At 47.7% G+C, this 22,918-nt stretch overlaps 1 protein-coding gene across 4 annotated transcripts in view; it reads left to right on the forward strand.

The window, feature by feature from the left end:
• Nucleotides 1-22,918, forward strand: part of FOXN3 (forkhead box N3) — a 391,874-nt gene that overhangs the window by 207,631 nt on the left and 161,325 nt on the right. For all 4 annotated transcript variants that reach the window (XM_080807758.1, XM_080807757.1, XM_080807759.1 and 1 more), the window contains one exon: nucleotides 15,968-16,104. In XM_080807758.1, coding sequence (XP_080663884.1) covers nucleotides 15,968-16,104 — 137 coding nt within the window. The remainder of the gene's footprint in view (nucleotides 1-15,967; nucleotides 16,105-22,918) is intronic.

Raw genomic sequence — 22,918 nt, forward strand, 5'->3', positions numbered from 1 at the left:
AGGCAAGCGGGGGGTGGGGGGAGGCAGGCTCCCTGCTGAGCAGAGAGCCCAATGTGGGACTCGATCCCAGGACCCTGGGATCATGACAAGGCAGAGGCTTTAACCCACTTAGCCACTGAGGTGCCCCCGCTCATAGTTTTTTAGATTTGAAACTTCAGTTTATGTTTCAACTTCCTGTAGGTCAACTTGAGCTGGTATAAAACACTGATAGTCTTCAGGATGTTAGGTCTTAAATTCTTAGAAATTTTGATTCTGTGTTACTGCTATAATAATTGAATTCATTCTATGTAGTTATCGTGTACTTTTCTGAAGTGTCTTAGATAAGATGTAGTTTCACTCGACTGTTCTAAAACTGGAAACTTTACTGACGCTGTTGTCCTATTTGCAATTTTGATGCACGGTTAAAGTGACTGAAACATAATAGTCATCACTGACGGTGTGCTTTTAAAGGAAATCTACAGAGAATATTTTTAGTAACAACGTACTTTTTGAATGTCGTGATCGCCTTCTTATGTTTGAAAGCTTACTCTACTTTTTAGGCAGATGAATTCTGGTCTCTCAAGGTAAACAGTATAGTAAACGATTTAGGGAAGTGTTGGTTGTGTTTCCCCTCCTGCGATCCTCTATATGATTTGGAGAAATTACAGGGGAATTGCTATGCACATGTTGTGGCATGTAGATTCCAAGAGTGAAATTGTAGGGTGATCGATTTGGTTTTCATTTTGCCAGTCATCTCCCTGGCAGGAGACGTTTGGCACACTCTGACCGAAGTAACTGAGGAGCATTTAATAAAGGGCTGGTTTGGCAGCACTGGACAGGGATGTAGGAAGAACCAGTGAGGAGGGTGCATGCCCACCCCTCCCCCAGCCCCGGGGGCGGGGCGATGGCCGGCTTCACTGGGGAGCTTTCCTCCCCCTGGTTCTGAAGGCGGAAAGGAGAGGGACTAGTGCCTGGACCTGGAGGAGAAAGGAGCTGGGATATGGGCCCTCAGTAGGGCCATGGCCTTGGGTGGCAGGATGCAGTGATCTCCCTGGAGTCAGGGGAGTATATCCTGCCCTCATCCTTCCACCCTTCACTTCTCTTACCGGTGCCCCCTCTTGGTGGAACCAGACCGGATTTCAGTGCGGGGGGAGCCTGTCCATGTTTCCGTCTACTCGGACCACTCTGACCAGGAGCAGCGTGAGTGGCTCTGGGGCGGATGGAGTACATCCAGCACACTGAGGGACAGAATGTGTAGGTTGGGGAGGACCAGTAGCCAGGGCAGTGGTTCCCACGTGCCCTGAATACCTAGCGCCTGTGTGTGCTTAGTCCTGGCCAGTGCCAGAGAGCAGCAGGGCCGCTGGCGATCTGGTGGATCACTAGGGAAGGTATTCTAACATCTGAGGATCTCTAAGTTAAAACACCCAAACAGACAAAGAAACAAAAAATATTTAAATGGAGTCCCAGACCTGTTCCAGTTACGTTCTGATAGTCTTCATTTCCCAGCATTTGACAAACTGGAAGACGGTACAGAATCGGGGGAAATCTCTCCCAGAGAAGAGTCTGCCTTCCTCGAGGGGCCACCTCTGAGTGTGGGAAGCAGAACTGGCCATCCTGAGCCCTCCGCGTCCCGCACACTCTCCTTGCCTGCTCTCCCAGCCTGCATGAAGCGTCTCGCTGGGCGGGTTGGGGGAAAGGGGGTTTCTAGGGGCTCCCACAAGGGTGCAGCACGGGTCGAGTAAGCTTGCCATCCAGGAGTGCCCCGAAGCCGTAAGCTGACCTCGGGGCTGCTCCACGGGGGAAGAAAGTGCACCCGAAGCGGATGCATTCTTTTTGTCGTCTTCGTTTTGGGGGACAGCTGCACAGTTGAAACACCCCAAGCACAACATTTCTTTCTGTTGTCTTAAGAGAATGATGACAGGGGCGCCTGGCCAGCTCAGTCGGAAGAGTGCCCAGGCGGCTCTTGATGTCAGGGTCGTGAGTTCGAGCCCCATGGGGAAAGGGGTATAGAGACTACTCAAATAAATATGTTAAAAATAAATAAAAGGTTGAAGACCGTGTCTTCTCTGTGCACTTCTAAGTATATATTATGTACTTAACAAGGATAGAACTCACCAGAAATGTAAACTGTGTCCTCAGCGCAGTGTGTAGATCCCACAGACCATGTGAACCCAACCCCAGAAGTTGAGTGTGATCTGGGGCTCTGTTTGTTCTGCCAACGAACACGCTATTGCATGTGTGTAGATGATTCCAGGGGCATGACATTGGGGAGCTTAGCTTTCTCTCACACATTTTGGAATATATCTGCAAAGCCAAAGCCCTTTCTCTCCTTACTCCCTCCAAAAGTTTATCTGAAGTAGTACATGATTTTAAGAATCTCCTTCCTGGGACGCCTGGGTGGCTCAGTTGGTTAAGCGGCTGCCTTCGGCTCAGGTCATGATCCCAGCGTCCTGGGATCGAGTCCCACATCGGGCTCCTTGCTCCGCAGGGAGCCTGCTTCTCCCTCTGCCACTCTGTCTGCCTGTGCGCTCTTTCTCTCTCTCTCTCTCTCTGACAAATAAATAAATAAAATCTTTAAAAAAAAAATAAAAGAATCTCCTTCCTGCTGGGTGAATTCAGAGACCCTGGGTCCCACCTGGGGGAGGGAATGTTAAACATCTGCACAAACATACATAGGTGGTCCCACTTTGTGGGATTCTGTGGGTTTTGGTGCAGTTGGAACTCTGAACCACACGCATAGACTTGAAGACATGGCCAGCAAGCTGGATTTTCTCTGGAAGTGTCGTGGAAAGACAGAGGCAGCTCCAGAGACTGGGGTGTGAATCCTGGCTCTGCTTCTTGCTGATTATGATCTGGGGCAATCCCCTGTCTTTTTAGAGCCCATTTTCTTGGCTGTAAACAGATGTAATGTCAGATTTCTTCATGGAGTTGTTTAGGGCCATCTGAGTAAGTGATTGTTTTTGAAATTTCCTATACAGATGGAAAGGTGATGTTTTGTCTCCTGATGGTCATGTGCCAACAACACAAATACAGTCATCATAATAGCAGTGGTAACTTTTGACTCTGTTTCTCATCTGATGTGAAGGATTAAAGTGTGTGTGTATCAGAAAGCATTTGTGTTAAAGGATGTAGATGACCTGCTGCAGTAGATGACCCCAGATTATTTGGTTTCACTTAGGAATGTGTGATTGGGTTGTTGCAGCTGCCTGCCTTCGTGGTGATGTTTGTAGTAGATTCGCCTTTCGGTGGGGAGGCCGATAGGTTCCTGAGTCAGACTGTGCATTTGGCCCGAGGCAAGTTAGTTAACCTGTCTGAACCTTAACTTCCTTATCTGTACCCCTCCCTCTGTTCTGGAGTTGTTGAGAGGATGAAATATGCATGAAAAATGCTTGGGATAGAGCTTGGCACCTGGTCAGTTGTCAGTTAACGTTGAAAGTTATTTCTCTTGGGGCGCCTGGGTGGCTCAGTGGGTTAAAGCCTCTGCCTTTGGCTCAGGTCATGATCCTGGGCTCCTGGGATGGAGCCCCGCATTGGGCTCTCTGCTCAGCAGGAAGCCTGCTCCCCCCGCCCCCCTCTGCCTGCCTCTCTGCCTACCTGTGATCTGTCAAATAAATAAATAAAATCTTTTTAAGAAAAAGTTATTTCTCTTGCTCTTACTACTACTGTCACCACCACTACTCTGATGTTTGGGGGTACCCTGATTCCAGGTTGGGCTGGTATTTAGGCCACGTGACTCAGCAATGTACTGAGTGAATTAAATTTTTGTGTGTGTAAAATTTCCGTAGATAATCAAGGGCTGGCTGTTTGGGGGCACCTTAACGGATCACTGTGGCAAGGTCCGAGACTGGTGTCAAGGCACCAGCTTTCAGGCCCCCCCCCGCCCCCCCCCCCCCGTAGGAGGTCCTGAATACCGGCTGCAGGTGGCCTTACTGAGATCCCTTTCAGGACTCATGAAACGGCGGTCAGAGGGTAGTTTCACACTCTCCGATGAAACGTGCCGTGCGAAGTGTTTGTTAAACCGGAGATTTCCCCCTTATGCAGCGTAATCCGGTAACTGCTAACCCTTGGCCCACTTTCTCGTTGGCTGTCATGTCGCCTCGTGTAGTTGTCAGTGATTAACCTGATGAGCTTCCGGTTCCATGTGTCCCGTGCCTCAGGTGGCAGGGAATTCTCAGGCGAGCTGAGGAGTGTGTGGACGCAGGTGCCCTTATCGCCCTGTGCCAGTTGGGGGCTGGTAGCCCAGATGAATCCCCAGAGGGGGCAGGGCTCAGTCTGGACACTGGCCCCTCCGGGTGACACACATTGAGTATCACCGAAACTGCACAGGTCTGTGGATACGGAGGCCAGCGACTCCCACCTTCTGTAGAACCTCACGGGAACACAGTTTGTCTGGAAGATACGGTGACGACGTGGAGGACCAGTGGGATTTGCCCTGGCAGGACTCTGAAACTGGCCTCGAGGACACTCCGTGTGAGGCCGAGGAGGGGAGAGTTTCGATACCCTCGTGTCCTGGCTGCAGGCAGCTGCGGGTCGGGTGGCTCAGCGTTGGCCACGGTTTTCCTGTGGTTTCACACGGTTCCCAGGGTCCAGGTGAGCTTGTCTTTTTGGATAGATTCTGTTCCCTTAAATGTTTCCCTTAGTGCTAATCACATGGTTAGTTCATTCTACCACTCCATCCTCTGTACCTCTCTGGCATCTCCCTGCCCTTTGCCTAGGGTGCCTGGGAGGCCTCAGTTCTTTCGGAATTCTGGATTTACCTCTTTTTACTGGCGGGTTTCTTGACACCCCTCCCCACCCCAAACCAGTTTGGCCCATGCCCTCTACTCCCGCTGGGCTCTGCCCACCCCAACCCCATCTTGATTAGCACCTACAAGATTAGAAAAGGAATCCGTAACACTTACAGCATCCTTTGCTCCTTGTCATTTCCCCCACCTGGGTTGGGGCTGCTTGCAGGTTTGTCCTTGCAGCTGATGTCACCGCCTCAGCCTGTTCTCCAACGCCATTTGTTGAAAAGATCGCCTTTGCCACTGGTATACTTGTGCTGAAATTGAAAGGTGCTGGAAAGGCAGTTTCTCCCTCCAAGTGGGCTGAGTCAGTCATAGCAAGATGCTGTGGCCAAAAGCTGGGTTCCTGGCCCCGGAGCCCCAGCAAAGGCCGCCTGTGTGGAACATGTGGGAGACTGGTGACCTATTGGTCCCATGGCCAGCGACCACCCCTTTGCAAACCAAACATACCAAGAAACCAATAACCCAGTGTGCCTGTTTTCTGGCGGGGTTGGGGGGGGGTTGGGGGGGGTTTATGATTTTTTTTTTTTTTAAATAAATAAAAGGTCATCACTGTCAGGTTGAAACCCAGTACATACACACCCCATAACTGTAACTTTTACCTGGCCTGGTACATTGGACAACTTTTAGTTATGGAACTAAGGTGATCAAATTATATGTGCCAGTTAGATAAGATCATATTGGAACATTTAAAAATAGATGAGTGACTACTGACAACGAGCAGATAAAATGGCACTAGCTGGGCCAGGTGTAATCCAGCCGAGGGTGTCTCTGTTTGTCAGACCCACATGTGCCTTTATTACCCTCCATAAAACATTACTGTGGTAATTATCCTTTGCAGCATCCGAGTCACTTTAAAGAAAGTAGAGGTGCTGGAAAGAGTGCGAGCGCAGAGCTAGAGCTGGCTGTCCTCTTTTCCCTCCCCACGCCGTGCTGGCTGTTGATAAAAGTCCTTTACTGAGACTTGAGCTTTTTTTTTGTTAAGGTTTTATTTATTTATTAGAGAGAGAGAGCATGAGCGCACATGAGCTGGGGAGGGAGCAGCACAGGGAGAGGGACCAAGTGCAGAGCTTGGAGCCCAATGCGGGGCTCCATCCCACAACCTTGAGATCATGACTTGAGACCCGAGCCAAAATCAAGAGTCCAACGCTCAACCGACTGAGCCACCCAGGTGCCCCTGGGTCTTGAACTTTTAAAATAACCGAGTTTCTATTTCTGCCAGTGCAATGAATGGTAAATTTATCTCCCTTCGTATCTATTGGCTTTAAATGAGTTTGCCTTTTAAACTTAAAAAAAAACAAAACAAAAAGAAAGCATGAAAAGGCAATCTAATATATGTCTTTTATTCTGTCACGTGTCCTCTTTGTAATTTGCTTACGCAGTTTTTATTTTAAGATCGCGTCTCCGGTACAAACAACTGTTATTAAAAAATTATGAAAAGGAATATATCCACATCTTGGACCATTTTATCACACCACTGCACATTCTTATTTCATACCATATGACAAATAAAACCTACATTTGCATATCTTTGTTTCTGTAATAAAATTGTTAGCGGTCATGAAGAATTTACTTATCCATCTATTGTGGGGGGGCACGCGATATCTGGAATTCATCTGAGTTCGCCTCTTTGAAGTGATGGAGCCTGGCTGTTATTAAAGCCTATCCAGGAACCAGCTTCTCATACTTCCTGTGTGTTTTGCAAGTGCTTGAAAGTTTTCTAAACCTCTCTGTGCCCATACTCCTTCTCAGCCTGCCCAGGTAACACTGTGAGCCTGTAGATCTGGGAAAAGAGTTAACCCTTAGCTGCTAACCGTCCCCAGAGGACAGATGGGTGAAACGAATTTGGAAGATTTAGTTGGATAAAGCAGTGATTCTGCAGATGCTAATTGTTCAGCTTTCTGATTTAGAGCATGAGGTGGTGGGGGTGTTGTGGGGGTGCGCGTTCCCCTTTCTTTATTAGAGATCACCAGTGTAGAGTTTGACAGTATCCATAAATATATTTCAGGTGTTTGCTGATCATTTTATTATTGATTGATTTTAGTGCACTAGCTCCCGCCTGCCTTTGGCAGTTGGGAAACGGCAGTCTGGGGAATAGGAGAAATAACTCATTTCAACCCAGACACGTGGGGGCTCTACCTGCCTTCGTGCGTGGACCCGCGCCAGGTTTGCCCCCAGCTCCGCCCCAGGAAAGCCGGCCTGATGGCTGGTGGAGGTTATGGAGTAGTAATGCCCAGGTCTTGAGTGAACCGAAGACGATTCCTGCAAAGCAGAGCCCTGGGAAACTGACGAACGGGGTTCCTTTCTCAGTGTCTGCCCCCTTCACTGCACCTGTTTTTTCCTGGAGATTAATTTGGTTTTAAGGCAAATGTTGGGTTGATTTTGGTTTTATTTCTGTGTGAATGCAAGGACAGGATTGAGCTTCCTGCAGTGACTAACACACACACAGCCTGCCCAGCGTCGCCACGGCAGACGAAGCATTGAACCTGTGCCCTGTGTCCTTGCCTACCTGTCCCTGCTGCATTCCCTTGCCCCCAGATCTGCAGATGCTCATGAAAGAACCGGGGGTGGGGGGGGGGAATGGGTTACGAGATAGCCGAGGTGTGCCCCTGACAGAGGTGTGGGGCGCCAGAACCGCCACACAGCTCACGTCTCTGAATATTGTGCAGGTGACATCTTGATCATGCTTTCCATCTTTTGGAACACGTCTATAAAATTACAGCAAGACGGTTGCAGAATTGGGGGTGACTTCCATATCTGATATTCAGAGGACGCCTTGTCCAGTGGCTGTGATCAGCAGGGACTCCGTTTCCAGCTACTGATGCCAGCAGGCTGGCCTGGTCCTCCCTTCCTGCAGGGGCCCTACCCCAGGATGGAGAGAAACTGAGGCACACGGGCTGGGGTCTTGAGTGAAACTTCTGTCTGGATCAGGAGTATACTTTTTTTTTTTTTCATTCCCCCTCCTTTTGGGGGAAAAAAAAAAGAGCAGAACGGGGAGAGCACAGAGGGACATTAAAAACAGGGCCGCACTGCAAAGTTGTTAGGGAAATTCAAGTATCTGACGTGACTTCTTTTTTTAAAATCTTTCTTCTGGAGTAATTGTCTGTTTTGTTGTGGGATGTGAACAATGATCTGTCTAGATAAAAATTCGTTGTGATCAGTTTTGTTCTTTCTCCTCCTCTCTCTCTTTCATGTACTTGGCTAGTTCCTCAGATCATTTTCTTAATATTTAAAATTCAAAAATCCCCCTTGATGTCTTTACATTATAAATGACAGAACTTTAGAACAAAAAGGGCCTTTAGGAATCACTCACTTGCCAAGCATTTTGGTGGGGTACGAGGTCATGGTCATTTGTTAGCATAACTTTTCTCTGTTCTCTCTCTCTCTTTTTTCTTTTTTCTAGTATGTCCCAGCTTCTCCTGTGACTTCCTTTGACAGAGAGGAGCATTGAATTGATTAACTGCCTTTTACGTGCTCGGTACCGCATTAGGGCCATTCTGTGCATGACCACATGTAAGCCCAACATGACTCAGAAAAGATAGTATGACGTCTAATACAGAGGTGAAGACGCTGCCAGGCTGGGAGGAGAAGTGCTTTATTTCTAGTAACAGCAGGGTAGCGGTGTAGACCAAAACCACATAGCTCGATCCCTTTGTTGCTTGGGAGCCATGTGTGGGATGCATTCTGGAACGCTCCCCAGGAAAGTCCCGGCATTGCTTCTGGCTCCTCTCATAGGCACCTGGGCGTAGTTGCCTTTCACCATCTTGACAGCCCCGGGAAGCACGAACGCAAGGGAGCGAAACTATGTGGGGGGCTTGGTGGGAAGGGGAGAGGGGTCGGTGAGACCTGTCTTTAAGAGCTTGCCCATTCCAGCTGGGGGCTGCCCTGCACGGGGGGTGTGGGCATTGAGTGGGTCCGTAGGATGGGCTGGCTGAGGACCGTGTGTGTGTGTGTGTGTGTGTGTGTGTGTGTGTGAGTGAGTGTACAGTGTTCACACCTTCCTCCCCTGTATGGCTCATCTCTGTCCTCCTCTGCTGTTCCATAGCCCTTTGGTCAGCTCACAGAGTCTTTCGGAGTCATTTATTGTTTGCCTTCCTCTGGAGGTCCTGTGCCCGAAAAGGTGGACCCCGTCTCCCTGTCATGGTGTGTCATGGCAACAAGTGTTAAGTGACTTGTTTCAGAATGAGACCCAAGGGGCATTCTTGGTTAGGCCCAGGGAAGTTTGAATGGGTTTGTGAACTGTCGAAGTCCCAGTTCAGCCTGGTCTGGGGGCACCGAGGATGGGTTTTCTGGCGAAGGATGGAACCTGCCAGCCCCTCCCCCAGGCCCCTGCCCTCCCTGCCACCTTCCTTCTCTTCTTCCTTTAGGTCAGCTTGGCCCTGGGGAGCCTGAGTGGGAGCCAGCGCCACAGTAGGGGAGGAGCTGGAGGGGGTGGGGCTGGGAAGCGTTCTTGCACCCTGGGACTAGCGGGTGGGAGGCTATAGCAGGAGATCTTCCGGAATATTGTAAGCCCGCCCTCCAGATCCCGGGAAGACTTTCTGCGTATTGGGTTAGAGCGGCAACTTGATGAAAAATGTCATCCCATCCCGTCTTCTGATGCACAGTGAGTGGGACACTGGGAAGGAGATGGAGCGGTGAAGGCCCATGTACGTTGACAAATCTATAGCAACACGTTCTCAAAGCATGTGGTTTGATTTAGTCTGTGGGGTGATTTAGTCTGACCACCTCCTTGATAGAGGAGAAAATTGAGACCCAGAGACCCACCTAGTGAGGTGCAGTTCAGAGGTGTATGTTCTTCTTTTAAAAATTTTTTAAATTTATTTTTATTTTTTTAAAGATTTTCATTTATTTATTTGACAGAGAGATCACAAGTAGGCAGAGAGGCAGGCAGAGAGAGAGGGGAAGCAGGCCTCCCGCTGAGCAGAGAGCCTGATGCGGGGTTCGATCCCAGGACCCTGAGATCATGACCTGAGCTGAAGGCAGAGGCTTAACACACCAAGCCACCCAGGCGTCCAGAGGTGTGTGTTCTTAATACTGACGGGCTTCCTCATCCCATCTGTACCTCCTCCTCTTTGTGCTCGACTCCTCCCCCTTTTGTGCCTTGAAGCACTTGACTTAGGTCATCATCTCCCCCCACCCCCACCCCAATCCCACGCGACCAGCCTAGCTCTCTTAGCTCCTGGAGACCCTGTGCCTGGTGTTGGGTTCCCAGAACTGCAGGAGCTTTGAGTCCAAACCCCGGGTTTGGGTATAGAGCTGTGGGGCAGGGGAGTGGTGAAGGACGGGCTCTGTTTTTGTAAATCAGATACTCTGGAAGCACAGCATGTCTGTCCTTCATGCCTGTGGCTGCTTTTCAGCAGAGACCGGATGGTCTCCAATGACTGAAATATTTACTCTGACCCTTTAAGAAGAGGTTTACCAACCCCCCCCAATCCCCCCCACCCACCGTCAAACAATCAGTTGATGGGAAACCTCTAAAGCCAGCCCACCTCACATCCACCTTTCTGCATTCCCGAGCTTCTGCTAGGAAAGGGGGGGGGGTCAGTGAGCCTACAGCTGCTGGAGAGAAGAGGGGGGGCGTATGTCCAGCAAGGTCTTTCAGGTCCCTTGATCAGCAGTTCTTAATTCAGAGACATCTCGAGGGTTATACGTTCAGATAAGCACTGGACCCCACCCCCCTGACGCAGTTAGTTGCTCAAACCAAGACATTTTTCATCTTTCTTCTTTACCTGTTACTTCCAATCCATTGCCAGGTCCATTTGGTTCAAAATACATCCAGAAGCTGCCCTTCTTCCTCCTCCTCCCTGCTGCCACCCGGTCCCCTCAGGCCTGGACTGTGGCATCAGTCACGACGACCTCTGCAGTTCCTCTTGCCGCTTCCAACCCGTTTATTCCTATGGCGGCAGGTCCCTGCCTTCTAACTCGTTGCTCATTATTTCCTTCACGGCAGGCACTCCAGTCTGTAAGATCTTGCTTATTTATTTCTTCACTTACTTCCTTGCTGTCTTCTTCCCCCTCTAGAATCCAAGCTTCAAGAGAGCAGTGTCTTTTTGTGTTGTTCTGTATTCACTAGCGTCGCCCCCATGTGCCTGGCATGTCGCGGGGACCATATGGAGGAGGGAAGGAACAAGGGTAGGTGGTGTTGGAAGCGCCCTCCCGAGATGGCAGATCAGAACCATCGAGAAGAATCATTTCCGATGATGCACTGAGAACACAGACCCAGCTCCCCACTCCATTTTGACCTGGGTCCTGCCTCATCCCTCTTCCCTCGCGGGGCTCCTCCCCTGCCAGGGGTATCCTGGTGACTCTTCTGTCACTGCCGGAAGTAGGCTTTACCCCTCAGAAGGGGTGAGAATGGGGGGAAGAAAAGGAAATCATTGTCCTAGAGCAGCACGTACCACACGTCTTGGACCCAGAATCTACAAAGTGTATGTTTCCTCGTGATCCAGCATGAGCCTGTGTACATGTGTCCACATGCACACGCTTCACGGAACAGCATTCTACCCTGGATGTTGTGTGTCCTAGTCTGTGGGATTCTGTTCTGTGCCATGAAAACCGTGCCGGTTGTGCCCATGACACTGACTCCATGACCCATGAATGTGAGAGCGCACAGTTTGAAAATCATCTTAGAATTTGGTACTCATCCTCAGAAATTCACAACCTAATGTTGAGACCCTCCACCCCGCCCCCGAAGACCCCTATGGATGGCAGGCTGACAGACGACATACTCTACATGAGGGGATGGGAGAGAGTCACAGGTCGCTAGAACCGTCTCAGGAGAAAATGTTATCGTTAGAAGTTAGATGTAAGACTTCATTTAGTTGTTGTTTTATCTCCGGTTGTTTTTTGTTTTTTTTTTCTTAACCTTTCCAACTAATCAGTTCTTTCTACAACATAAGCTTCCTCTTGTGTCCTGATGTTTTTTATTGGTAACGAGGAGCTGCTATTCCCCAGGTGCTTTTTAATTAAAACACAAAACTTGGCCTCATCCTTATCTTCTTACTCAACTTATTTCAGCCCTTTCCTTTTCACATTGGTTTTTTTCAAGCTATATGTGTGTGTGTGAAAGATTTTCATTCAGAGACACATTTTCATCTTTATATACTTGTATATGTATAAATGTCATCTTAAAGAATATCTATACACAAAAATGTATCTCTGAATGAAGATCTTTCTTTCCTTATTATTTTGAATTCCTTAGCATTTAATGATGGGTGGCCCCCACAGTTGTCACAGAAGAAAAAAAACAAACCCTATTCTTCGGATGAGATGCAGAAATTTCTATAAAAGCTCTGACTCTAAACTTATTACACAACTATAATCACATTGCAGCTGTCTTTCCCCGGTTAGGGGCATTAAATGTAGTTTTTCCTGTCCTAAGAAACTTGAGTATTCTCTCTGTGCATATTTCCATTAAAATTTTTTTTCAAGTCGACCTTTTTACTCTTCTGTGGTGTTCCGTGAGACCAAGGAGGACACTTGGAGGTGAGATGCAGTGGCCAGGCTCTTCCTGTTCCTTTCAAGCTCTATATATATCGTCATTGGAGGGGGTAGGCAGGTGACAGTGTCCCTGGGGGTATGTCCTGAAGATGCTTTTTGTGGTTTTTTTTCTCTCTTTGGAAATTTTAAGTATGAGATTTATTTTTTATTTTTACTTTTTTTTTTTTTTAAAAGATTTTATTTATTTATCTGACAGAGAGAGAGATCACAATTAGGCAGAGAGAGAGGGGGAAGCAGGTTCCCTGCTGAGCAGAGAGCCAGATGCGGGGCTCCATCCCAGGACCCTGAGATCATGACCTGAGCTGAAGGCAGAGGCTTAACCCACTGAGCCACTCAGCCGCCCCTATTTTTACTTTTTAAGATTTTATTTGCGAGAGAATGCAAGTGGGGTGACGGGCAGAGGGGGAGGGAGATGTAGACTCCCCACTGTGCAGGGAGCTCAATGCAGGACTTGATCCCAGGACCCCCGGATCATGACCTGCGCCGAAGGCAGACACTTAACTGATGGAGCTACCCAGGCATCCCTAAGTGTGAGATTTTGAAGTTCCTGTCTGGTCTGCAAAAACCTATCAGCAGTTCCAGGTTCTCTCCTGGTGAAATGCAAAACTGATCAAGGTGGGAATCGTTATGACCCAAAGCCTGGGCACATGTCTGCAGCAAATAACTGTTGTACACATGTGCAGAGCAGTTTGAAATTAAACCTCGGCCTGATGATCACCGTGTGAAGGCCTGGGTGAAAGAAAACTTGGAGGAGCGGGGGGCAAGGCTGCTGTGAATCAGAAGTGGCTCCCTGAGCACGGGAGAAGTTACGGGAGCGAGCACATGGAGTGAGCCGTGTGCAGAGGGCAGCCGGGGACATTCACAGAAGTAAAGCAGAAAGGCTCTCCACGCTGGATTTGCCAAGCCAGGACCTACAGTACCTGTGGGTTTGCTGGAGACTCCTCCCACGGCCACGCTCGGAACTTGATGCTGCTTTTATGATGGACAGCTTTGGGAAAATCAGATTTGATTGATTGATTTCTGAAGATTTTGTTTTATTTATTTATTTATTTTTGAAAGCGAGGCAGGGAGAGGGAGAGAGAATTCCAAGCAGATCCCACCCCCAGCACGTGAGCCCTCTGCTGAGCTCCGTCCCACATCCCCAAGATCGTGACCTGAGGCGAAATCAAGAGTCTCAGACAACCGACTGGGCCACCCAGGTGCCCCTCAGATCTGATTTAGTGAAAGGCATTGGATGGCCAGCTTTGCTCCCTTTCTTCTGTCAGAAAGAAGATGTTCGTGAGGTCATCCAGCATTACTCTTGTAGGCATGGTGCCTGTTACAAGTGTGTGACTTCATGCTGTTACTAGGGCCCCACACCCATCCCTGAGGGGGTCTTTATTTTGCCAGTGAGGAAGCCAAGACTTTCTGAGGACCATGATTTGCCCAGGGCCACACAGGAAACGTCTCAATGGCTCCAGAATTCCCGGTCTTTCCTGTAACCCCCACCCCTGCCTTTTGCACCTGTATCAGTTAGGTTGTAACCCTTCCCCCACCCCCAGTTGTGGTTTTTTTCCACTTAGTTCATAAATAGTAATGTAGTATAATAAAAAAGATACTTAGGCCGGATTAAGAGAAACCACATTCCCTGCTTACTGTTATTTGCCTAAGAGGGTCAATTATCCTTCATGTCTTTGTTATATTTTTATTCCCTGTAAGATTAAACGGCCCCACCCTGAAAGCCACCTTGAAAACAAAGCTCTTAGGTTCCCAGAGCTGAGATAATCTCCTTGCAGAAATGTTTGGGTGGCTTGTGGGACCTGGCCCTCCAGGTAGCTGATTGGAGGCCTTGTGTTCAAGTAGATCCCAAAGGCTCCACAGGGAACCCTTGGTGGAGTCAGGCCAGGGATTTCCTCCCCCCCCCCCCCCCCCCGCCACCCCGCCACCCCGCTGCCCTGAGTTACCAGCTTTTGTGGTTTATTTTGCATTATCTGGATTTGGTCATTGCTGGTCTGCCCCATCCTCACTCACACCTCTTTTAGAAAGTGCGCTCTGCGCCTGTTTCCCAAAGGAAAGAAGAAGTGGACCCCCGCTGCTCCTCCGCTGGCCTCCTGCTTTGCTGGGAGAGCGTCATCAGTGCCCCTCAACTATTCTGGGCTTGAAAATGTATGCGTGAAAGGAAAGGCCACATAAGGATGTTGGATTTTTCAAAGTGGACATTTTTCATGTCTTTACACATCCAGCCAGTTAAACTGGAACGTTGGTGTTCTGCTCAGGCGGGTCAGCCTGATTGGTACCCGTGTTTGGGCTCAGGCCTCTGCGTCGACCCCCCTCCCCGGGGTAGGTGAGAGGGTGGAGGCTGGGGTGCCTCAGAGGTCCCAGCCACTGATCTTGGCTTTTGGAGCAATTCTCTCTTCTCGGTGCACCAGAAAGAGTTAATTCTGGGTCTCTCCCCCCCCACCCCCCCCGCCCCCCATCTGATGTGATAGAGAAGAATTTTAATGGGTTCTGTGAATCAGTTTGTAAGTCAACTGCTGGGTGAACTCATGACTGAAATACAAATTTTTAAAATCCTCTTTAAAGATTTTAGGACTAACTTTTTTTTTTCCCCTTCTAAGGGATTTTCTTGGGACATTTTCCCCCCTCTCTAAGAGTTAAGCAGTACTATTGCTTCTGTCGTACAGTAGTTCTGAAAAGGAGTCAGTCCCTTGGCTGCCAGCATGGGGTGGGTGTGGGTTTATGTAATTTGACTTCTTTTCTCTTCAAATCAGTAAATATTTACAAAGGACCTTATCAAACAGCTTGGGTACATTCGGTCACTTGAAAGCATGCACTCAGAATAGTGACTGCCCATCGGCCTGCTGCCAGGTCAGTGGGCCTCACAGAAGGACTGACCTTTTTTTTTTTTTTTTAAATAAAAATGTGGTCCACAGACCAAAAGTAGGCCTCAGAAGCAAGTCTTTCCATGGAACCAGTTTCAAAAAATTTGCTTTTTAAAGTTTGACTTCTAAAGATCCAACTTCTTCAGGCTGGGGGCAGAATATGTGAACTTAGACGTTCAGAAAATAAATATTGGCTTCTGGCTTCTGGCTTCGGGCTCCCTGTGGCCACCCCCCCTTCCCCCTGCTGCTGCCCGAGTTCTTTTTGTTTCTTGGGGAAGGTAATTACAGAAACCCATTTGAAGCTTAAATGTCATTCTTTTGTGAGTAAGTAGGAAAAAACAAGCAGATTACTTTTCCATTTCTTGCAAAGTTGTACAGAAAAAAGATGGTTTAAAAACACAATTCTCGAATTTTTTACAGCGGCGATGGGAGTTTGGGGTACCCTGCCCTCTTTTTCTTTCCCCATTTGCAATCTGACAAATTTAGAACACGTTTTTTAGAAGGGGGGATACGTACGTCCTTCAGAGTTGACCCTGAAAAATAATACAGGGATCTGAGTTTGGGGTCCGTCAGGATGTAAAAACTACACTATTATTGTACCAGTGTCCCCTGGGAAAAGCATGTTCATTTTGTGTGCCCCACTTAATCCAGGTAGGACCAAAGTGCATTTTATGGTGCCATCCGGTCAGTGTCCAATATTACGTATTTCTGGCTGGCAGACAAGGACACATAAGTGAGAGGCTTTTCAAAATAAGTAACTGTGGTAATTGCTATTCATCTGCATACTGCGGAACACTGGATGTTGCTTTGTTAATCATTTTTATGTTTTCCTTTTCTTTGCAGAGCATTGGGAAAGGGTCATTGTGGTGCATAGACCCAGAGTATAGACAAAATCTAATTCAGGCTTTGAAAAAGACACCCTACCACCCATACTCACACGTGTTCAATACACCTCCTGCCTCTCCTCAGGCATATCAAAGGTAAGCAATTCAGACTTTTTTTTTTTCTTTTGGTCTACTGAAGTTGCATTATTTTGGCAGAGACGGGCACTGAAACTAATTTAAGAGGCTGTATGATACAAAAAATAGCTGCAGGTAAATGAGAAAGAAGTCAGGTACTATCGGCGGCGTACGCAGTGTCGTATTTCCCGCAAACCTTACCACTTCATGCTGCTGCAGAGGAACGTGCTCAGAAGGCTTCCCAGTGGGCGAAATACTGTCTTCCTGGGTAGAAACATTTACCAAGAAAAGGTGGCAGCTTTAACATCTCCGTGTGTCACGGTTTGTTGGGACAGAAGAGCGGGGATGAGTCATGTAAGCGCTTCTGTCGTGTCCCAGCCTCTGACTGCGGGCGTCTTACAGGTGTTCACCCAAGGACTCACTGGACTGTTGTCATTCCTGGTCTCCATGTGGACGCTGCTCCACAGCGATCATTTTGTTGTGGTTACTTGGTGTTTGCCTCCTCAAGGAGAATAGCAGAGGACAATGGAGGCTTTCATTTCCCCCCCCCCATGCCCATTTGTGTCGAGACAGTGAGGTCACGGGTGCCATTTTTACAAAGATGTAATTGGAGGAGAGAGTGGGAAGCTTGTCCCTTAAAAAATAAATAAATAAAAAATAAAATGGAGGTGTTAATGTTAGAGTCGACAAAAAGTAGCCACAGTATTAACACAGATACAAATCTTAAAATTGATTTTATCTCCCATAGCGCTAGGGTTGGAAATATATTCCTCCCTCCTGGAAAACAATATATATATATTTTTTAACGTAAGAATGTGTTTCTGTCGTAAGCACCCAGTTGAGAGACCTTATCCTTGGGCTGTGTGTTTCTGTGAGTGAGGGATGGCATGGGTTCGTAGATTTTAGTAGTTTTATGGTCCACTTCTTTGCAGATTCTTTCCCTTGTCTGGGGTTTGCTGTGCAGAGGGGAGCACAAAGTGATCTTCTGCAACCACATTAATGAAGTTCTTGTGCGTCTTGGTTGAGAAGCATTCCGTCACAGGCCCTAGACAATCAGTCTTCTGCAGGAGACGCGCAAGAACAGCTGGGCTCTCGGAGAAGACTGCTGTATGTCTGCCTTTGCTAGGCGATTAGCGTGATGGTAGCCATAGCAACTGGAGCATCTCCATAGCAACGCATAGCCGAGACAGGTGCAGTTGCATCACAAGGCTGTTTGTTGCCTGGCAAAAGGACAGGCCATTAGTACTTAGATATACGCTGTTGCCTTAGAAACAAATAACCCTACATAGCAACTACAGTTGGTTTGAAAGATTTGGGGGAGGAAAAAAAAAGGTTGTAGCAGCTTTTGTCTGTGTTCATAAAAATCAGCGCAAGCATACTCTATTGGAAATGACAACTTGAGGTCATAGAGCTGTAGGAGATGAAATGGGATTTTCCAGAGCAAGCCAGCCAGCATTGTAGAGATGTCCAGAAGGACAGAGCCATATGCTTGGTTTTCTCCTTGTGGCTGTAGCTCCTCCTGAGATGGAAGGGAACTGGGGTGGGAGAATTACTGATCTCTGACATTGGTGGGGAAGGCGACACTCATTATTGGGATTTTCCCCAGATTCTCCGGTTCCTTAGTCATTCTCCATTCCCCCACCCTCCAGACCCCACAGAAAACCCTCACTCTCCTCCCCAGTTTGTATCTTGGAAGTATTTCTTAGCCTTTTGTTCCTAGGAAGTTAAGAACATAAGTGTTATTCACTGGGTCCTATCGTTGGTTCATTTAGACAGTACTTTGTTGCCAAACGCGACCCCAAGGGAAACACAGTAATTATTTAATAATTTGAAGGATTACGGCAGAGCTCTGGGGGTTGCGTACTCAGGCAGAGGCTTTCCGAGCTGGCCTAAGCTTAATGACTTCATGTGATTTTTTTAACATTGGCATAAAAACGCAAACCAGAGCTTTTGTGTTGAAAGTAATTTCCAGTGGACGACTTCAGATCCTGCTCTGTCACTTCCAGTTCCTCTTCTCCCAGGTGACAGAAGAAAAAAAAGTTTCTGCATCTACCCCTGGGGGTGCTCAGATTTCACCTCCGTAAAGGTCACTGGCTGTGGGGTGAGACGATGGATCAGATTCTAGCTAGCCTGCTGCTTCCGTGTCTTCAGTCTGAGGACAAGTCACTTTCTATGTCCTGGGGACAGCTATCCCTTCGTCTCGGAGCTTAGGTTTTGCTTCAGGGTCGTCTGGTGTGTGTGTTTAGGGTCCTAATGACTGTATGACCCTACAGTATTTGGATAGCTTACAGTGACGTGGTATCTGGTTCAAGTCCAAGCCCCGGGGCCACTTGTTGATGGCACTTGGGGAGGATGGATGTGGGACAAAGCACGTCATTAAACAGGGACCAGAAATGCCGACTTGATAGTATCTGGCAGGTCCTCTGTGAGGTAGGGGATCACTCGTCAGCTGTGTGGGACACCTGGGAAGTGCTTGGCGTTGGCAGGGCTGGTGCTTAGCGTGATGGTGATTGTACCGGGTAGGTGGTTATTGCTCATGCTTGCAGGTGTGCCTGGCGAGTAGCTCCACACCCAGCCGCAGGTGCCTGAGCACTGCAGGGACAATGAGGCATCGGACAACACTGCCCCAGATGTTGTTCAGGGCCAGATACAGTGCTGAATATTGTAGCTCATGGACTCAGGCCTCCGTGTTCCAGTGTACCCTTCTGGATGTGTGTTAGGCTGTTCCTCTGTACCTGCCTCTTTGGACACCCCAACTGTGAATTGTTTTTGATGGAAATGCAGAGCTCAGTGACATTAGCTATAACAGAGTAAGAACCGAGTGATTTTTTTTTTTATAATTAAAGTTTTTTTTTTAAAGATTTTTATTTATTAGAGAGAGAGAGCAGGAGCAGGGGAAGGAGCAGAGGGAGAGGGAGAAGCAGACTCCCTGCTGAGCAGAGAGCCTGGTGTGGGGGCTTGATCCCAGCACCCCAGGATCATGACCTGAGCTGAAGGCAGATGCTTTGCTGATGGAGCCACCCCGGCGCCCCAGAACTGAGTGGCTTAGCAGAAGTTTATTTTCTCATAGTTCTGGACGCCCGGAAGTCAGAGATCCAGGTGTCAGCAGGGTTGACTCCTGAGGCTGAGGGAGAATCAGTGCCAGGCCTAGCATCCGGCGGTCGCTGGTGTTCTTTGGCATTCCTTGGGTTGTAGAACCTCCGTCCCTGCTTTCATCTTCACCTGGTGCTCTCCTGGTGCCAGATTTCCCCTCTGTATAAGGACACTGGTCATATGGGCGGGAGGGCCTGCCCTCCTCCAGTGGGATCTCATTTTAACGAATTGCACTGCCAGTGACTTCACATTCCGAGATACTGGTGGCCAGGAGTTTTGGTGGGAGGGGACACAGAGAATTGCACCCATGATGGACGGCCCTTTTCATAGTAAGGCGTTTTGGTGGTAAAAATAGGGAGAAATGGAAAGTAAGGAGATACTCAAAAAACAAAACACTAGGGTACGACAAAGAGACACAAGAGCTGACCTGAAATTGTTCCCAGTGGCCAAAACTGGGACAGTTTGAGGAGCAAAATAAATAACAGTGTTGAGTTATAACCCAAAACGTAAGGTATGTATCTGTGAGTCCACACTGGTGTAAATAAATGATGGAATTAGTAAATGGGCGTAGAGACAAATCTCCCATTCAAAAGAATTCCAGACAATTTAGGGAGATACTCATCCCCTCCAAGATTTGGAGCTTAACTCCCCACCCGGAGTGGCTGCATTGAATGACTTGCTTCCACAGAGTGAGTATGGAAGGGAGCAGAAGAAGAGACTCATAGTGGGAAAACCGGGCACCCCTCACCTTGGCCCAGGTACTCAAAGCTAACTTCCATGATGAGAGGTTGCCAGCAAGCACCTTTGATAGGATGTCATGAACCTGACAGTTCACCTCTGTGGTTTCCCCCCCACCGGCCCCCAAGTCCATAACCCCTGCCGGATCACAGGAAAAACATCAGACAATAAATAGTTCTGTCCCCAAGGCAGGGGTGGGGTGGGCACTCCCCAAAATCCCTGATTGGTGCTCTTCGAAGCTGTCGAGGTCATCGGGGGCAAGAAAAGTCTGGAAAACTGCCATAGACCTGAGGAGGCTAGGGAGATGCCAGGGGCTGAATGGTAACACAATATCCTGGATGCGTTCTTGGAACCCAAAGGACACGAGGGAAAAGCTAGTGGAATGTGAATAAACCACGCACTTTGGTTGATGGTCACGTACCAGAGTTGGTTCCTTAGTTGTGACGAATGTTCCCAGATCATGTAAGCTCTTAAATCAGGGAAACTGAGTGAGGGGTGTCTGGGAACTCTGTGCTGTTTTCGTAACTTTGCCGTTGAAGAAAAAGCAGCCCCCAGCAAACAGGCTAGTTGAGTTGATCAGTTTTAAATATCCAGGTCATTTTTGGTCTAATGAAAAGTCAGCTCACCGCAGTGCTGAGCGCTTGCCTGACCTACTTTAGGTCTCTGTCTTCATGACGCTATGTCTGGAGGGCTGCTCATTGGGAGCTCTAGCTTTTACCTCAGTTTTCTATAGGGTCAGAGGAGCCATGCCTCTTAATCGGATATTACGGTTCTTGGAACTTTACTGTTATGAAATGGCACCCAACTTTGCTTTGTAAGGTCCCCAGGGCCAAGCCCAGGGAACTCCCGCTGATCACGCAAAATTGACCTCCTTGAAGACTCACCTGCGTCAGTCGGTGTGGCCTTCAGACTCCGCGCCTCGGAGGAGGAGGGAGGGATGGTAGTTTTGGGTTTCTTGCCCACAGGCTTTCAGAAAAGTCCTATTGTCTATTTTAATGGTTAGCTTGCATATGCCCCTCCTTCCTGCACATGGAATTTCTCGTTAAAGGATATGCATATTTCATGCATATTTTAATGCTTTTGCTATAGATATTGCCAGATTGTCTTCCAATTTTACACTCTGTTCCAATCTATACTCCCACCAACTTTTTAGGAAATTCTCATTTTCTAACCTTTCTCCATGTCTGGTGGTTAAATAAACAGTTCCCCGGTGGGAGACCCCAGCTTTTATGATTTTGATATTTTATAGTGGGGACATTTAAACTTTGCAACTAGATTAGTGCCCTTATAAACAGTGGTTGTCAACTAACGGTGTTTGTGACAACAGATTCTTTTAAAAAAGTGTGTATGTGGCTGGGTCTTACATAATATCTTCTCTGGTATAGGAACCAATCCAAAATCAATTTATGGAAGAAACATTTTAATTGTCTCTCACCTTAGGTGGGTACAGGTTTTGTAATTAGTAAGTATGGTTTATAGAAAGTTTCCTGGATAATCAGTTTTCAGAGAACGGAAATTTTTTTAAAAGATTTATTTATTTATTTTAGAGAGTGAGGGCACAATGTGGGGAGGGGCCCTAAAGGGAGAGAGTCCCAAGCAGACACCACACAGAGCGTGGAGCCTGATGCAGGGCTCGGTCTCACGACCCTGAAATCATGACCTGAGCTGAAACCAAGAGTTGAAGGCTTAGCTGACTGCGCTACCCTGGCTCCCTGAAAAGGGAAATTTAATAAAGTAAAATGCCTTTAGGAGCCAGAGCCAGTGTAGTTTCTTGCTTCCATGGTATGTGCAAGGATATCTCAGCATCTTGTATGCCTGTGGTGTCTATGTGGTAGGTTGGCCCATGGTGGGGAGCTAGCTAAACATGAGTCCTGAGCGAGGGGACTTTTGTTCCATACCCTACCTTCCATTTGTCTTTAAAATATCTCCACTCTGGGGCGCCTCGGTAGCTCAGTGGGTTAAGCCTCTGCCTTTGACTCAGGTCCTGATCTCAGGGTCTTGGGATGGAGCCCCACATCGGGCTCTCTGCTCAGCAGGGAGCCTGCTTCCTCCTCTCTCTCTCTCTCTGCCTGCCTCTCTGCCTACTTGTGATCTCTTTTTCTCTGTTAAATAAATAAAGAAAAAAATCTTTAAAAAAAAAAACTCCACTCTAAAAATAATCACAGTGTATTTTGTATTTTTTATATTGTGGCCAAACATGTATAAAGTTAGAAAAATCCACAAGATTTTGATGTTCTAAGTTTAAAGAATTATTTTTTGGATGACTTTATCTAAAGTTTGCAGATTCAAAACATTATAGTGTCTGTTGCTCTCGCTTTTTTTTTCCGTTTTTTAAAAAAAAAGTCCTGGGCAGCGGGGGGCGGGGGGGTTGCAGAAGGCAGAGGTGCGGGACTGGTTGACTCAATCCGTTAAGCATCTGACTCTTGATTTCAGCTCTGGTCTTAATTTCAGGGTTGTGACTTCAAGCCCCATGCTGGGCTCCACTCTGGGCCTAAATAAAAATAAAATCCTGGACATTCAGACTTGTCATTTAGCTCTTTATGTTTCTTTTTGCCTCTTCAGAGCCATTTAATGAGCCACGAAAAATACATTAATGGCCTCTCCAAAGATTTTGGCCTTTTGATATTGAGGGCCTTAATGAAAATGGCTGATTTTCATGCTGACTCAGCAGTCCTGCCCTCTTCATGTGCTTTAAGCTTGTTCTTTATGATTTTTTTTTAAGTGCCTGTGTGGCAGAGAAATTGTACAGAGTAGTCCGTATATATTCAGATTAATGAAATTATCAGTGATTCCTCACCAGGTGGGAGTTCTTTGGCTATAGGAGTGAACTGGTAATGGTGGATGGGGGATTGCGTTGGGAGGAGGTGGGAAGGGGAGGTGTTTGGGGAGCTCATCCTTTTAGACAATTAGAAGATTAGAAAATCCTTAGAATCTTAAGCTTGTTAACATAACTGTGTTAATTCCCCCACCAAAATGCTGAATTTGCACACAGCAAGGAAGAGCT

The sequence above is a fragment of the Martes martes genome (genome assembly GCF_963455335.1).
Source record: "Martes martes genome assembly, chromosome: 7".
Classification (NCBI taxonomy): domain Eukaryota; kingdom Metazoa; phylum Chordata; class Mammalia; order Carnivora; family Mustelidae; genus Martes; species Martes martes.